This window comes from Panthera leo, chromosome C2, assembly GCF_018350215.1.
Source record: "Panthera leo isolate Ple1 chromosome C2, P.leo_Ple1_pat1.1, whole genome shotgun sequence".
NCBI lineage: Eukaryota > Metazoa > Chordata > Mammalia > Carnivora > Felidae > Panthera > Panthera leo.
In genome coordinates, this window is record NC_056687.1 from 59,477,669 (window position 1) to 59,496,492 (window position 18,824).

General features: G+C 34.8%; 1 protein-coding gene across 4 annotated transcripts in view; it reads right to left on the reverse strand.

The window, feature by feature from the left end:
• The window catches only part of CFAP44 (cilia and flagella associated protein 44), a 151,116-nt gene that overhangs the window by 66,813 nt on the left and 65,479 nt on the right, over nt 1-18,824 (reverse strand). For all 4 annotated transcript variants that reach the window (XR_006207062.1, XM_042954859.1, XM_042954860.1 and 1 more), the window contains exons 18-22: nt 15,914-16,059; nt 14,628-14,898; nt 11,277-11,332; nt 10,961-11,123; nt 9,144-9,274 (exon numbers count right to left, since the gene is read on the reverse strand). Coding sequence is in view for 3 of the 4 variants with exons in the window: in XM_042954859.1 (XP_042810793.1) it covers nt 9,144-9,274; nt 10,961-11,123; nt 11,277-11,332; nt 14,628-14,898; nt 15,914-16,059 (767 nt within the window). In the remaining variant the exon portion in view is untranslated. The remainder of the gene's footprint in view (nt 1-9,143; nt 9,275-10,960; nt 11,124-11,276; nt 11,333-14,627; nt 14,899-15,913; nt 16,060-18,824) is intronic.

The window sequence follows — 18,824 nt, forward strand, 5'->3', positions numbered from 1 at the left end:
AGATTCAAATATTCATGGATTTAATATCAGGTAACAAGCCATGAATCACAGAGCAGAGTTTCAGAGAAGAAACTGCTGCACAGGAAGAGAGCTCTGGAGATCTGCAGACGTCTCTCTTCTAGCCTTCAGGTAATTACTGATCACCACATGCATGTAAGGAGTCTACCTGAGGCTGGGGAAAGAATCACCAGAAGAGAACACAGAGAAATCCCCAGACCTCACACAGGTCGAAATAGCTTGTTTTCCCAGAAGCCCAATAATACATGGGAATAGGATTTTGTCCACTCAGGATTTTGTCTTAGTAGTGAGGAAAAATCAGCTCTAAAGGCTGCTTGACCCCCACTAACACAGATTAAAAGCAAGCCTCAAAAACTCAGACTACTTCTAAGTAATTTAACTGAATCCCAAAACAAAGTTCAAGAATATTTAAAAGTATAAAAAATATCGAGCACCCACATTGTGAAATTCATAATGTCTGGCATCCAATCTAAATTTTTCAGGAAGGCAAAGAAGCAGAAAAATATAACACAAAATAAACAAAAATTTTCAATTAATAGAAACAGACTCAGAAGACTGCCTATCTATCTATCATCTATCTATCTATCTATCTATCTATCTATCTATCTATCTACCTATCTATCTAGCAGACAAGCACATTAAATCAGTTGTTATATTTTATATGCTCAGGACAGTAGAGGGGAAAGCATGAGCATATGTTTTTTAATGTTTTTTTTTTTTTTTGAGAAAGAGAGACAGAGCATGAGTGGGGGAGGGGCAGAGAGAGAGAGAGGGAGACACAGAATCCAAAGCAGGCTCCAGGCTCTGAGCTGTCAGCACAGAGCCCAGTGTGGGGCTTGAACTCACGAACCATGAGATCTTGACCTGAGCCAAAGCGGGATGCTTAACCAGCTGAGCCACCCAGGCACCCCAACATGAGTGTATTAAGGTAAACAAAATCCTTACCTGTGATACTAGGAAATCAGTAAGTAATGATTAATAAATTCATGGAAATAGATTATTGAGATGTATGGTTGTAACCACTAGAAGAGATATTAAAAGTGTATTCTTTTCATGATCTATCATATTTATGGATTGAAAGACTCAATATTTATTTTCAAAATCTCTTATATTGAAGTTGATCTATAGATTCAATGTAATTCAGTCAACATCTTAGCAGGGTTTTTTGATGAAAATTGACAAGTTGATTCTATTTAAAGGACCTACACAGTATTGAAGGTGAAGAACAAAGCCACAGGATTTACAATATCAAATGTCAAGAATAATTAAAATAAAAGTTCTGAGATATATTATATATATATGTATTGACCTGATTTATGACAAAACTATCAATGCAATCTAGTGAGGAAAGGATGGCCTTTTCAACAAATGATACCAGGCCAGTTGAGTATCCATATAGAAACAAATGACACATGATGTCCATCTTAAACCTCCCCCCAGAAAATCAATATAGATAATGGCAAAACAATGGTGCTTTTAGAATAAAACATAGGAGAATTAGTTCATGAATTGGGAATTGGCAAATATTCCTTAGTTACAACATAAAAGCACCAACCATAAAGGAAAATATTGATAAAATGAACTTTATCAAAGTAAAAACTTCTGCTCAAAAAAAGCCACCATTAAAAGAATGAAAAGGAACACCACAGATTAGAGCAAGATATTTTACATGCATGCACACAATGTGTCATATATATACAGTGTCACAAATACCTGTGTCATTTATCTACAAGACAAAAGACTCCTATCTAGGAGATGTGAATAACTCTTACAATCCAGTTTTAAAAACAAAAAAACTTCAAAAAATACCTAATAAAAGAAAATACACAAATAACCAAGAAGTATAAGAAAAGGAGCTAAAAATAATCACTCACCAGGGAAATGCCAATTTAAATCACACTGAGATACTATGATAGAATGGCTGAAATTTAAAGAGATGAGAATATCAGGTGATGGCAAGCATGAGTGTTATGGTTGAATTGCGTCTACCCAGAAAGATACTTTGAAATCCCCCAGTCAATCAGAATGTGACCTTATTGGAAATAGGTTCTAGACAGAGGTAATCAAGTTGAAATGAGATCATTAGAGTGGTCCTAATCCAACATGTCGCTGTGCTTATAAAAAGTGGGGACTTGGACATGCACAGAGGAAAGATTATGTGGGGAAAACAAAGAGAGATAACACCACATAAAGGCAGAAGATTTGGAATAATGCATCTATAGGAAGGAACACCAAAGTTTGCTGGCAAATCACTAGAAGCTTAAAGAGGCATGGAACAGATTCTCCTACCCAGGTCTCAGAAGAAACTAATAAATAGTATTTTTCATGGAACTAGAACAAATAACCCTAAAATTTGTATGGAATCACAAAAGACCTCCAATAGCCAAAGCAATCTTGAGAAAAAAACAACAAAGCTGGAGGTATGCCAATCCCAGATTCCACGATATGCTACAAAGCTATAGTATGGTACTGACACAAAAATAGACTCATAGATCAGTGGAACAGAATAGAAAGCCCAGAAATAAACCCATGCTCATATGGTCAATTAATCTTTAACAAAGGAGACAAGAATACACAATGGGAAAAACAGTCTGCCCAGCAAACGGTGCTGGGAAAACTGGACACTACATGTAAAAGAATGAAACTGGACCACTTTCTTACACCATACACAAAAATAAACTCAAAATGGATTAAAGATCTAAACAGAGATCTGAAACCATAAAACTCCTAAAAGAAAACATAAGCAGTAATTTCTTGGACATCACCCTCAGCAACATATTTATGGATATTTATCCTGAGGCAAGGGAAACAAAAGCAAAAATAACTGTTGAGACTACAACAAAATAAAAAGCTTTGTACAACAAAGGAAACAATCAACAAAACATAAAGGCAACCCAGGGAATGAAAGAAGACATTTGCACATGATCTATCCGATAAGGGGTTAACATTCAAAATACACAAGGAATTTATACAACTCAGCACCAAAAAACCCGAACAGTCCAATTTAAAAATGGGCAAAGGATAGGGCACCTGGCTGGTTTAATTGGTAGAGCATGTGACTCTTAAACTCAGGGTGATGAGAGTTCAAACGTCAAGTTGGGCATAGAGTTTACTTTTTTAAAAAATGGGCAGAGGACCTGAATAGATATTTTTTCAAAGACAAAGCGATGGCCAACAGACATGAAAAGATGCTCAACATCACTAATCACCAGAGAAATACAAATCAAAACCACAATGAAATATTCCTTCACACCTGTCAGAATGACTAGTATCAAAAAGAAATAACAAGTGTTGGTGAGGATGTGGAAAAAAGGGAAGCTTCACATACTATTGGTGGGAATGTAATTTGGTGGAACCATTGTGGAAAACAGTATTGAGGTGCCTCAAAAAAATAAAAATAGAACTACTTTATGACCCAGTAATTCCACTACTGGCTATTTACCCAAAGAAAACAAAAACACTAATTTGAAAAGATATATGCTATGCTACAGCAGTAGTATTTGTAATAGCCAAGATATGGAAGCAACTCAAGTGTCCATGTATAGATGAATAAAGAAGTTGTGGTATGTGTATATTACACACACACACACACACACACACACACACACACACACACACAATGAAATATTACTCAGCCATAAAATAGAATGAGATTTTGCCACTTCCAACAAGCTGGATGGACCTTGAGGATATTATGCACAGTGAAATAAGTCAGACAAGAAAGACAAATGCCATAGATTTCACTTACATATGGAATTTTTTTAACAAATGAACAAACAAAAACAGACTCAAATACAGAGAACAAACTGGAGGGGAGATGGGTGGGTGGATGGGTGAAATAGACAAAAGGGATTAAGAAGAGATTAATAGGGGTGCCTGGGCTGGCTCAGTTGGTAGGACATGAAACTCTTGATCTTGGGATTGTGAGTTTGAGCCCCTTGCTGGGTGTAAAGATTACTTAAAAAAAAAAAAAAAAAAGAGGCAATTAGAAACTTCCAATTACAAATAAGTCATGGAGATGAAAAGTATAGCATAGGGAATATAGTCAATAACATTGTAATAGTGTATGGTGACTACACTTATTGTGGTGAGTACTGAGTGCTACATAGAATTGTTGAATCGATATGCTGTTCATCTGAAACTAATATAACATCAAATGCCAATTATACTTCAACATAAATAGATAAATAAAACATATCTCCCCTCCAAGAAAATGCACCCCAACTTAACCAACACTTTGATTTTGGACTTCCAGCCTTCATAACTTTTGACTGTTATTTTAAGCCAACCAGTCTGTTGTACTTTGTTATGGAAGCTCTAAGAAGCTAACACAATGGGGATCAATGGGAATTCTCATACACTGATAATCATGGTATAAAAATTTGTTGAACCATTTTTGGAAAACTATTTGGCAGTATCTAATAAAGCCAAACATGCATATAATCTTGACCCAGCAGTTCCACTCCTGATTATATAACAAATAAGTGTTTATGTCCACCAAAAAGCATGCACAAGAATGGTCATAGACATTCATCATAGCCAAGAAGTAGAAATAACTCAAATATGCATCAACAGTAGAATGGATAAATAAATCATGGTATAAGCATTAAGACTATTGCAAAACAATGAAAAAGAATAAGCTACTGCTACCTGCAACAACATAGACAATCTTAGGCATGATGCTAAGTAAAAGAAGCCAAATACAAGATTTAGTACTGCAACATTCAATTTGTATGAAGTTCACAGACCAAACTAATGTGATAAACATTCATCTCTGGAGAGTAGATATTTACTGGGAGGGGGTCAAAGGTAACTTTTTGGAGTGCTATAAATGTTCTTAATTGGAGTAATAGATATATATATATATGGATATAGATAGATATAGATATATACGTATGTATATATACACACACATACATATATATGTATATATATGCATATATATAATTTATTAAGCTGTTCAGTTAGAATTTATGCATTTTGCTGAATGTAAATTACATCTCAAAAAGGCAAAGAAAAAGCAATTTCCTCTCAACAGTCTTATTGGTACATGAGAGAGATTAGACAGGAAGTTGTTGGCTTTCATTATAAGTCTTTAGATTTTATTTTTGATTTTAAGATGTATATGCTCATGTGTTAACTAGATATAAAATAATTTGCCAAAAACAGAAAATAAATATGTATTTCATAATTTGGTTTGTAAAAAATCTAATTTTTTATTTATTAAAAAATTTTTATTGTATTATTTTTTTTAATTTTCATGCCAGTAGAGTTAACATACAGTGTTCTATTAGTTTCAGGTGTACAATATAGTGATTCAACACTTCCATACATCACCCGATGCTCATCATAAGTATACTCCTTAATCCCCATCACCTGTTTCACCCATCCCCTCACCTACCTCCCCTCTGGCAACCACCAGTTTGTTCAGTTTGTTCTCCATAGTTGAGTCTGTTTCTTGGGTTGTCTGGTTGTTGTTTTTTTTTCCTTTGCTCATTTGTTTTGTTTCTTAAATTCCGTGAGTGAAATCATATGGTATTTGTCTTTCTCTGACGGACTTATTCAGCTTAGCTTTATACTTTCTAACTCCAATCTATGTCATTTTAAATGGCAAGATTTCACTCTTTCTTATGGCTGAATACTATTCCATCTTCTTTATCTATTTATCAGTTGATGGATACTTGGACTATTTCCATAATTTGACTATTGTAAATAATGCTGTTATAAACACAGGGGTGCATTTATCCCTGTGAATTAGCATTTTTGTATCTTTTGAGTAAATATTCAGTAGTGCAATTACTAGATCATGGGATAGTTCTATTTTTAACTTTTTGAGGAACCTCTATACTGTTTTCCACAGTGGCTGCACCAGTTTGCATTGTCACTAGTGCACAAGGGTTCCTTTTCCTTCACGTCCTCACCAACATTTGTTGTTGCTTGTGTTTTTTAGTTTAGCCATTCTGACAGGTGTGAGGGGATAGCTCATTGTGGGTTTTTTCCCTTTTTACAACGAAAATTTTTAGTACACATTTTTTCCAGAAATTTGACTAAAAGAAAATGCATAGCCATGGAAAAATTAAGGCAGTTAATCAACAAGGTTGATTATAAATACACATATGTGTACATATATGTAAACTTTAGACCCTTTATAAGAAAAAATTTCACAAGTTCAAAAAAATTGCAAAAACAAATCTCTCCTTGGTTACAAATGAAACCTTAACGCACTTTTTTGAGAAATTTTTATCATACATTCTATAATTATAATCCAATAAAATTAGAAATAAATAATAAATGTTTACCTTAAAACCTTAATTGCTTGGAAATGAAGGAATATATCTTAAATAATTCTTAGCTCAAGGAATAAAAGCTTAATTACCGACTATCCAGAAATAAGTTAAAAATTGCAAAACCTAGGGAACACTGCAAAAATCCTCAAGGGAATATACGTAGCCTTAAATGTCCCTGTAGTTAAAAGTATAAAGAAAGGAACTTAATATCCATCTCAAGGCATTTTTTCAATGTTTATTTATTATTTCTGGAGGTGGGGAGGAGAAGAAAGTGCTGGAGCATGAGTGGGGAAGGGGCAGAGAAAGAGGGAGACAGAATCTGAAGCAGGCTCCAGGCTCCAAGCTGTTAGCACAGAGTCCTACACAGGGGTCAAACTCACAAGATCATGACCTGAGTTGAAGTATGTCGCTTAACCGACCGAGCCACACAGGCGCCCCATCAAGGCATTTTTAAAAACAGCATAAAGTCAAAAGAAAATAGGTGAAGGGAATGCTTAAAGCTAAAATTGGAATTAATGAAATGGAAAAAAAAGAATTAAAAATAGGATAAATAAGTCCAAAACCTGATTTTTAAAAAGTACAATAAAATAAGTAAGTCCTTTAGAAGCTTGATTAATACCTTCCTGATGATATACTCAATATGTGTTGTTTTTTTAAGATTTAAGTAATATGGGGCACCTGGGTGCCTCAGTTGGTTGGACATCCAACTTTGGCTCAGGTCATGATCTTGTGGTCCCTTCTAGCCCCACATGGAGCTCTCTGCTGTCAGTGTAGTGCCCACTTTAGATCCTCTGTCTCCCTCTCTCTCTACCCCTGCCCTGCTTGTGCATGCATGCACACATGCTCTTTCTCTGTCTCTCAAAAATAAATAAACAAAAAAGAGAAAGAGGACACCTTCCTTACCTCACCTTGACCTAGTGGGGTCACTATAAATATGTATCAAAAAATTCTTTTAAAAAAATAAAAATAAAGATTAAATAATACAAATTTGGAAGAAAAATTTGAAGACTTTATGTATAACTTAGGCTTTGGAGAGAAATTTTTAGCCAAGATGGGAAACCCAAAATATATTAAAGGAAAGAGAGACATATTTAGCTATATATACATTAACATATATCGCTTAGAAAAATATAGCATCAACAAAGTTTATAGGAAAATTATAGATAATAAAAAATATTTGAAACACACATGATAAATAACAAGTTAATGTCTATTACACAAAGAAGTTCTAAATTGGTAACAAGAAAATATCCCAATAGAAAAATTATAAGAATATTAAAATGCAATTCACAAAGGAGCACATCTAATTGACTGGTAAACACTAAAAATGTGCTAAGCATCCCTAGTAGTAAGGAAAATGCAAATTAAAAAAAACAATTAGCTATATTATTTTACATCCATCAGATTTAAACTTTAATAGTGTTAGCCTCAAATGTTGGTAAGAATGACAGGATAAAGTTATACACATTGCTGATGGAAATGTAAAAAGTTGCAACCTTTTTGGAAAGAAATATGGCAACAGATTTTAAATTAAAAAATGCATATACCCCTTTGGTCTAGCAATTCTACTTTTCAAAGTCTACTCTGTAGAACTAAAAGAAAGCATTAGTATGTAACAATATATATATGTAGGTATATTAAAGCATATTATTTAATATTAAAAAACAGAAGTAAATGTTCTTTGATATGGGTATGTTGAATATATTTTTTTTTTAATTTTTTTTTAACGTTTATTTATTTTTGAGACAGAGAGAGACAGAGCATGAACGGGGGAGGGCCAGAGAGAGGGAGACACAGAATCTGAAACAGGCTCCAGACTCTGAGCAGTCAGCACAGAGCCCAACGCGGGGCCCGAACCCACAAGCTGTGAGATCATGACCTGAGCCGAAGTCGGATGCTCAACCGATTGAGCCACCCAGGCGCCCCTTGAATATATTTTTAAAGAGAAAGCCTCTTATTATGGAAAGTTTTAACATACATAAAGGTAGAGGGCATAATATAGTGAATTCCTACAAATTCATCAAATCATATTAAAAAATTATCAACTTTTATCCCCCAATTTTATGTATCTATCCCTTTGTTTTTTTTTCTTCTTGGAATATCGAAACATATTTCACCCATAAATACTTCAAATAAGAATTCTTTTTAGAAAAGTAACTACCACAATATCATTATACCTAGGAAAATTAATAGTAAATATTTAATATCCAATATCCACTTGGTGTTCAAATATTCTTTGATTCAAAAATGCTTTTTTACAATTGATTTATTTGAATAAGAATCCAAATAAGATCCGCACATTGGTGGATACTTTGTTGGTATATTTCTCAAGTTTCTTTTACTCCATCCCTCTTGTTTCTTCAGGCAATGTATTTGTTGAAGAAACTTGGTTTTTCTGTAGCATTTTCTTTTTGTTGTTGTTGTTTCAAGTTTTTATTTAAATTCTATTTAGTTAACATACAGTGTTAGTTAGTTAGTTAGTTAGTTAGTTTCAAGTCACTGTGATTTTGATTTGAATTTCCCTAATGATGAGTGATGTTGAGCATCTTTTCATGTTGGCTATCTGGATGTCTTCTTTGGAGAAATACCTGTTCATGTCTTCTGCCCATTTCTAAATCATTTTTTGGGTGTCGAGTTCAAAAATCTAATAATTAAACAAATTTCCCAGAAAGCTCAAGAAGATATCAGTAGCAGTGACAGGAATATTCCTGGAGACTTCAAGAGTTAGAAGGTACTCAGGGTATTTCTTACCTGATCACTTCAATTAAGCCACTATGAACAACTTCATTCAAATACATGTTCTCAAACATCTTAACTTGCAGGAAATATGGATCCTACCTGTTCTGTAGCTTCATGAGGCCAAGTTGATGTTTCTCTTTTTCCCATGCTAATTCTTTTTCCACTTGTTGAATCTTATGAGCTGTTTTTCTGCCAATCTCAGCACGAATTTTGGAATCTAGATCAAAATCCTGCAAATAAGTAGATTTATTCATCGAAATGGGTACTTTCATCAATGTGCGTTATCAATCCTATTTCATACACAGATACAGAATCAGTTTTGCACTCAATTTCATGTTGCATTATAATTTGCTCCCAGACATCATTAATTCTCTCTGTTCTAGAAAAAGAAAAGAACATACTTTTCATCTTACTTCCACAAAATATGGAGAAAAGTTCTCAGAAATCATTGACAATACTGTAAATAAAGTTGTATCTTAAAAGATTTTGCCCACAGTAAAAGCAGTGAATGATAACAGAATATTTGGAGAGTATACAGAGTTTTTAAAAAAAACTTCCACCACCCCAAAGCCACTACTGGTATATAACCAGCAGGGCACAGGGTAGAAGTTCATGGCACCACTTCCCATGTGACCCCACCCAGGAAAGACAGCTAAGTCTTTGGTGTCTTCTTGAGGTCACCAAATTCTAGCTGAATGTCTGTCACGGGGGGAGCCATTCCTCCCATAAAGATACTTATGGGAGGGGGAGGGTCATGTTTTTTACCTGTACCCCGGGAAAAATACCAGGGCCCTCATTCACACTAAATTGTAAGTAGTAGTTATTCTTTCCAAGGGTGCATCTGTTTTAAGTAATGATGTATGTAAAAATGCTTAGCCATAGAACTCACCTCAGGTGTTCTTTATTTTGAATTATGTTACCCATATTCTGTAAATGTCAACTTTTTTTTCTCATTTTATTTATTTTTGTAAGACAGAGTGAGAGAGGCAGAGCATGAGCAGGGGAGGGGCAGAGAGAGAAGGAGACACAGAATCCGAAGCAGGCTCCAGGCTCACACTGTCAGCACAGAGCCCGATGCAGGGCTCAAACCCATGAACCGTTAGATCATGACTTATGCCAAAGTTGAACACTTAACCAACGGAGCCACCTAGGTGCCCCTGTCCAGGTTTTTCTTAGTAAAATAGCATAAACATCTTTTAACCATTATGATTTGGTCTTTTAACCAATACCATGAGTTAGCCATTATGATTTCACCAGAGCATTTTTCACATGGAATGGACTAGGTGCTTCAAGAATTATAGGTCATAGGATGATAAATTCTGGCTATTTATTTGATTAGTTCTTGACAGCAATTCCACTTAGGAAGAAGTACACAGTGGAAAAAAATCACTAACACGTAGATGGAAGCTTTGTGATAAGTCAGAAAAGAAAAACATTAATACAAAATTAGCTTAAATAATTCGTTAATCGTCCCCATAGCTACAACTATACTAAGTCATTTTTCGGAAACTTTGTGGGACAACCAGGTACTATCTTTTTGATAGATTTGTTGATTTATAGAAATGGAATCACAGAGAATCAAAATATATGCGTACTTATACAAAGATTAGATATCTTGGCTAGGTACACTAAGGGTTGAAAACCAGATTCAAACCTGTATTTATATATCTTGTCACCACAAGAAAAAAGAAAAGTGAAGTACCTAAATCCAGAAGTAAACTCTGTTATATAAAGAGGTTCTTCTATATCCAAACCAAGTTGTATGTCAAATTCTATGGTATTTTAGCTGCTGCCAACACACTGGCCAGATAAAGGGAAGTTTAAAGATTTTTTAAGTGTTCCTATTTATCAGAAAAATCGTAGTCTTGATCCAAAGAAATAGTGTATGTTAAAAGTCAAATTTAATTAAGGCTTACTGTTCGCTTAAACTGCATATGCTTTGGTAATTCTTTATTCATTTCCAGAAGTTGCTGAAATTCATTCCTCAAAGCTTTGAGTTTTTCTCTCTTCCCAGCTTTTATTTCTTCCACTTCTTTCATTAACTTATCATGTTCTCTTTTTCTTCTAGCATTCTCAATACTGAAAACAGAAATTTAAAAGGATAGTAAGATCCAGAAACAGCATAAGAGGAATCAGGACTCAATAATTTGGAAATTCCATTGGCTTGGTCAACTTCTATAAAATGTTGTTTTGCAACAGCTCAAGGCTAGTATTTATCAAAAATTCTCATACCTATAGGCTTTGGGATCTTCAATATCTTCTGGAATTGGCTCTGCTTCAATTCCAAACTGTAGAAAGGGGAGAAACGGTTAACACTTTTAAATTGCATATTTCTCTTAAAATATCTAACAGGAAGTAAACTGAGCTTTTTCCCCCTCTGCCAATTTCTAATAATTATAGGCTTGCAAGGTACTTTCACAGGAAATAATCCAGGGAAAACTAGGGGGAAAATTGTAGTTGACTAAATTTATTTGTTTCTGCTTGATTTAAAGAGGTACATAGAAAAAGTCTTAAAACCTAATATGCATGCAAAATGTTAATATCACCATAATTCCCCTTCAAAATGTGAATTACTAATATCATGTGTTATTAACAAAGGATACATGCAAAATTTCCCAGGTCATTTATTTTAAAATGCTATTTTTTTAGCATATCCCCTTTTATATATGCTTAATTCTCCCCCCAATACCTTATGTGTATACAGGAAGGTTTTAAAATATATTTTTTAGGGGCAACAGGGTGGCTCAGTTGGTTAAGTATCTGACTTTTAATTTTGGGTTTTTTTTAAATTTTTTTTAACTTTTATTCATTTTTGAGACAGAGAGAGACAGCATGAACAGGGGAGGGTCAGAGAGAGGGAGACACAGAATCTGAAACAGGCTCCAGGCTCTGAGCTGTCAGCACAGAGCCCGACGCGGGGCTCGAACTCACAGACCGCGAGATCATGACCTGAGCCAAAGTCGGACGCTTAACCGACTGAGCCACCCAGGCGCCCCTCTGACTTTTAATTTTGACTGGGGTCATGATCTAACAGCTCATGGGATTGAGCCCCACATCAGGCTCTGCATTGCCAGCATGGAACCTGCTTGGGATTCTCTCTCTCTCTCTCTCTCTCTCTCTCTCTCTGCCTCTCCCATGCTCATACCCTCTGTCTCTCAAAATAAAATAAACTAAAAATATTTTTAATTAAAATTTTTTGAGTATAATTGACATGTAGTTTTTTTTAAACTTTAAGCATTCCAATTTATCTTGTTTTAAAAAGACATGCAGTGAGAAAGGCACAGAATATAGTTCCCCTCTCTGAGAAAGAGGAAATCAGAAATATGAATCCCCTTTTAGAAAGGACAGTAATTTAAATTAAGGGAACTATGAAATAAATCACTTAAAATTACTTTGTTTATTCAGATACTATGCTATGCCATAAAATTTAAGGAAAAAGAATTATAATCCAGTGAACCAAACCGAATCTTAGGTTGCTAGATAATCAGTTCTTAAATAAAATTGAATTTATGCTCTATTCTTTTTCATAAGATAGGTCTCTCTTTTGCCATCCTTCATTGTAAAGAAATAAGGACTCTCTTTTGGCCAAGTTGTTTTATTACAGTACTAGTCTTTATACATATATGTAAATCTACATACTTTTGTGTAAGATAAAGTTTAGAACTTTTTTTTTTTAGGTTTATTTGAGAGAGAGAGAGAGAGAGAGAGAGAGAAATACATGCACTCCTAGAACACCCAGGCAATCCTAGAATTTTTTTTTTAAGATTTTATTTTTAAGTTATCTCTGTATCCAAGGTTGGGCTTCAACTCACAACCCCAGGATCAAGAGTCACATGCTCTACTGACTGAGCCAGCCAGATGCCCCAAGGTTTAGGACTTTAGAAGAAGTCATAAGACATAACCAATGCAAGAGACAGTGATGGCTTATACATTGTAGTTACTGTTAATCACATACTTGATACAACATACTTGATTCTATACTTGATAGAATTGTATTTTTTAATTCTTCTATTGCCCAGAGAAAAGCCCCTTGGTTCTCCATTAACAGTGTGATTTCCTAGATTTGATACTGATATTCAGCCGTCTCCTGGCCTCAGCTGCTTGCAGTAAATTTGAATTAAAGAGTTACTTTCAACAGTGCCCAAATATATGCCAATTGTTCTCAATTGTTGCTACACCTTAGAATCCTGGGGGTTGGGGGAAGGGAGAAGATATTTTACAAAATACTGATACATGGGCCTCCCTTTCAGATATTCTGATTTATTTGCTCTTGGAGGGGGCTCAGGCATCTGTACTTTCAAGCATTTCCCAGCCGTTTCTAAAGTAAGAATCTCAGACACTGCAGAACTTAGACCTCTATTGATTCAGTTCTTTCTGATTTTGCCTTCTTGAAAGCAGATTCTGCCAATGACATAAGAAACACTGACTGAAGTCACAAATAAAAGGATGCCAATATACATATGTAGAATGGATTTTTTCTACTCAATATAGATTTCTATAGAGAGAGCTGGCATTAGATAGAAAGATAAAGATTTTCTTGTTCATACACTTTCCCTTCTGTAATTCTTCTTCCTAAGCTGGATGTCTTTTGACAGCAGTCTATTCTCCAAATTTTGCTTCCATGAATAAAAATGAAAATTCACCTGCTCAAATCTTCCCTACCTTTTTTGTATGTTATCTTGAAGTTGGTTACCTGTTAAAATTCCTAAGAACACATTGACATCCCATTTAATTATGGTCTTTCCAATACAATTCCTTATTCTTTAGGAGCAATTCTAATTGTTATTAGTGATTTTATCCAAAGGAACCACTTTGATAATAGAAAATTCAGGTCCTGTGGTAGGGCAAACAGATTTAATTTGGGGATCTAAACCCTCAATCTTCATTACAAAACCAATGATACATTCTGCCTAAGGACAGAATAATTTAACTGAATCTTTGGTCATGATCCACATTGTCATATTCTAATGACAAAGACTAATATTTTTACAACCCTTTCAAACACACAAATTATGGTATACATCCCATGTATGCCCCTTCAACAAGTGAATAAGTTAAAAGCAAAATCTAGATCTGCAAAATTGTACATTTTGAAAACAAAGAAATTTTGATCAAGAAAGTGATTGATAGAGAAAAATTAACTCAGTCTTTTTAATTTGGAGAATTCTATACCTTTAGTGTTATAGGGAAATTCAATGACTAACATTTAATAGAAGCAACAGAAAGTCAAAATTTTAATACTGATAGGAAGGTATCAGTATAAGGTAAAAGTGTCTAAAGAGTTTTGGGTTTTTTTTTAATGTTTATTTATTTTTGAGAGAGAGAGAAAGAGTGTAAGGGGGGAGGGGCAGAGACAGAGAGAGACACACACAGAATCTGAAGCAGGCTCCGGGCTCTGAGCTGTCAGCACAGAGCCCAACACGGAGCTCGAATCCATGAACCACAAGATCATGACCTGGGCCAAAATCAGACGCTCAACCGACTGAGCCACTGAGGTGCCCCAAGACTTTTCAGTTTTTAAAGAATGAGTAATTTAACATTACTATTTTAAAATATTTTTTATCGTTGTTATTAGTTGCATACCCTTGGAGATGGCACTTTGGCTTTAATGGCTTTCATTAGTTCAAATTCAGAAAAAATGGTGAAAACAAAGATATTACTATCTGCTCCAGTGGTCACCAAGAAACGGTCATCAAAACTAGTAGATATGCCTTTAACACATCCATAATTATTGTCATGCAGATTGAAATGCCAGTAGTCCACCATATTTGTCAACGAAGGATTATTCTGACTTAGGATATAGACTCGAATTGCTCCATTTTGCATTCCACAGAACATGAGATCTTGGTTAATGCTATGAAACATAAATTGTTCATATTAATTAGGTATATAATTTTATACCTTTTTTTAACATTTATTTATTTTTGAGAAAGAGCATGAGCAGGGGAGGGGCAGAAAGAGAAGGAGACACAGAATCTGAAGCAGGCTTCAGGTGCTGTGCTGTCAGCACAGAACCCAATGCAGGGCTCAAACTCATGGACCCGAGAACATGACCTGAGCAGAAGTTGGTCGCTCAACCAACTGAGTCACCCAGGCACCCCAGATATATAATTTTAAATTAATGACACATGACTGAATTTTAATAACAAAGATGTTATGGACTTCATTGTGCACCCCCACTGTACATATCTTTAAGCCCTAACAAACTACTGCAAAAGAACAGAGGGGAAAAAGCCAATTTGAAATTTAGAGCTATTATATTTGATCTTCAAAAGAATGACTAGCATAAATGCTTAATTCTCAATTATTAAAGGACTAAGGATTCAAGTTGTGATTTCTGCAGGATCACTGTAACACTGAACCTTCCTTATCTGACCATGCAGGAGAATCCTAAGTAACAGAAAGTAAGTCCATACAAACCTATTGTGTGATAAACAGAAATTCTGACAGAATATTTGACAGAGGGACTTGAAATAGTGTTTCATGACTAGCTTTGATTCTATTTATTCATTAAGTTTATTTAACTATAAAATGTTTGGGGCACTTGGGTGGCTCAGTCGGGTAAGCGTCCAACTTCAACTCAGGTCATGATCTCATGGTACATGAGTTCAAGCCCCACATCAGGCTCTGTGCTGATAGCTCAGAGCTTGGAACCTGCTTCAGACTCTTTGTCTCCCTCTCTCTCTCCTCCCTCTCTCTCTTTCTCTCTCTCTCTCAAAAATAAATAAACACTAAATTTTTTTAAAAAGAAAATATTTGAGTGCCCCTCCATTCGGACACATCTTTAAAAATGAACAATATTCATAATGGACAACAACAGAGACACAAATGAGGTTTTTTTTTTTTAAGCTTTCTGAAATTTTGTTCACCTGAAAGTGATAGTATGGATGGGATTATCCTCTGTATCTTCAAGAAAACGAAAATCAAAAGGTTCATCCTTCTTTTCTGTGCCATTGATACTTTTCTCATATGGGGGGAACTCACAGTGATATAGAAAACCAGAATCATAGCCACCCTGGAAAAGAGATAAATAACATTGAAGGTAGTACTTGAATATAAGATACATATGACCACACAAGGATTTTTTTTATTCTTCAAATTTTAAAACCAAAAATAGATGTCTTAACACATCTATTTTTATATGACTTCTATTATTATAGATAGGTTTTATAAAGTAACTCATTGTCCATTTATATGGAACTATATGATTATGCAATAATAAAACACCTTATAATAATTTGCTTCCATTTAAAAGTCAATACAAGGAAGATATCACTTCTGACTACCTACTGAGTTCCATTTTATTTCAAGTATTATTCTGCACATACAGTATTTAATACAGTTTTGTAGGTCATGCTGTTCAGAGCTAGTTTTGAGTCTAGGGCATTGCTCTTCTCCCTGAAGCAATTACCAGCTCTGAAAGTACCATCTGAGAGGCTTTGAAATTCAGCAATCTGTTGTCTCATGGGCTTAGGGAGAGGGAAAGAATTCCCAAGGTCATCCAAGGAGAAGGAGCCACTGTAAACACACCTTCCACGGGGCTTTCCATTGCAACCCTAGAACACTACACCCTACAAGTATGAGTCATCTCAGTCACTGACTATATGAACATGATCTAGGATTTCTAGCTGCTTTCCAGAACAAAAATAAATTCCCAGGAGACAATGGCAATATACAGATTCTCAAGCTAATGCTACAGCTTTTCATATACAAGGTCAATTTTTCAATTAAAAAGAACACCCTATGCATACTTGTTAAGACAAGACTTGATTGAAAATCAAAAGAACAAACAGATCAAAGAAAAAATCATGAGAGGTGTTTATAAAATGGATTTCAAGTAACCAAGATTAATATATTTAAGGAATTTGAAGGCACTATGAAAAAGGTAAGAAGTCACCTGGAATCTGTAAAGAAAGTGAATAATGGAAAAAATAAAATTGTAGGACTGAAAAATAAAATGACAAAAATTCAATAGATTAGTTTGAAAGCAACTAGACACAGCTAGAATTATGAATCTGGAAGAGAGATCAGATAAAGCAGTCAGACCAAAGCAGGAGAAAGAAAAGAAGGATGACAAATACCAAAAGCAAGGGCAGTGTGTGTGTAAAATATCTATGGGTCATAGTGATAAGGGTTAATGTACATAGAACTGGAATCCCAGAAGAAACAAGGACAAAGATGGGCCAGAAGCAACATTGTGGTACATAATGGCTGAAATTTTTCAAAAACTGAGTGAAACTACATTGGGATTCAAGAAACACTATGAACACAAGCAAGAGAAATATGAAGAAATTATACCTTTTAACACAAAATCTTAAAAGCAACCAAGGAAAAAGACACATCAGGTTTCGAAGAAACAACAATAAAAAGATGCAGCTGGCAGAATTGAGGACAAAAGATTAAAAGACATCAAAGTTTGCAAAGAAAATATCCAGCAAAAATATGATTTTTTTAAAAAGGCAAAATGAAGATACCCCAAAACCCCCCAAAAAGCTCCCAAAACTGAGAGAATGTGTTACCAGCAGACCTACACTAAATACACATACATTTTTAGGCAGAATCTTCTGCAACTACAAAGATATAGAAAGAAATTAACAGTAAGAAAAAGGACAAACCAAAATGATATCAACAACAACAAAAATAGTAAAATACCTTTTAGGAATACAAATTATATATATATAATATATATATATATATATATATATATATATAAAGAAAATATATGGCAATGGAGAGGGGGAGGATACATGGCATTAAAGTACTCTATGATCTTTTTCTCTGTAATTAGAAGAGTAAATTTATGTCAAACTATATGAAGTTAAAGGTACATAATATAATCTTTAGGATCACCTCTAAAAGAGGGAGTGGAAAGGAAGGAAAAATTTCAAGTTAGGTGGTAGAGCATGTTTATGTGCTGCTAAGAACTGAGTAAACAGAGGGAAGTGGATAATACAGGAGACTAGGTGGTTTATTGTAGAACAAAATACTGGAGGATGTGAGAGGGGTGGGATCAAAGGGCCTTTGGGGAAAGTGTCCTTGGACAATTGCAGGAGACTATTCATCAACTCTAAGAGTGGACAAAAGCAGACAAGACTCGTATGGATCCCCATAGAATGTTAGATTTGTTTGAGACAAGACAAGGAAAATTTTTTTTTCTCATATTTGTTAAATAACACTTTTTGCATGTTTCCAGGACACTAGAACTCTACTACACTGTATTACAGTTCTTTCTATGCCTCTCTCCCTCGTGATACGAAGTTCTTTCTATGCCTCTCTCCCTCCTGAAGTCAGGAACCATGTCTTATTTATCCCTTACCCTAGAACCCCACACAATTATAGTCATCAACAACTGTTTCATAAAACAAAGACAAAGTATAAAGGCACTAATAAGTGGAGTCCTAGGTGCCTCCATCACTATTTTCTATTCTTCTTGCTGCTTGTCTCCTTAGAAGTTTCTAACAAAGATGCATTTCTAGGAAAAGTTGAACAGGGGAGAAGTTAATGCTCGTTACTTCTTGTAGCAACAATCCTTGGCTAGTCAGCATCCTGGGACACTGGGATCTGGGACAAACTATGAATTAGTGATAGTCTTTCACATATGGGATGTTGTGGGTTCAATCCCAGAATACTTTAATGAAATTAATATTGCAATAAAGTGAGTCAAATGATTTTTTTGTTCCCTGGTACATATAAAAATTATGTTTACACTATAGCATAGACTATTAAGTGTGTAATAGCATTATGTCTAACAGTGTACATACCTTAAATTTAAAAATACTT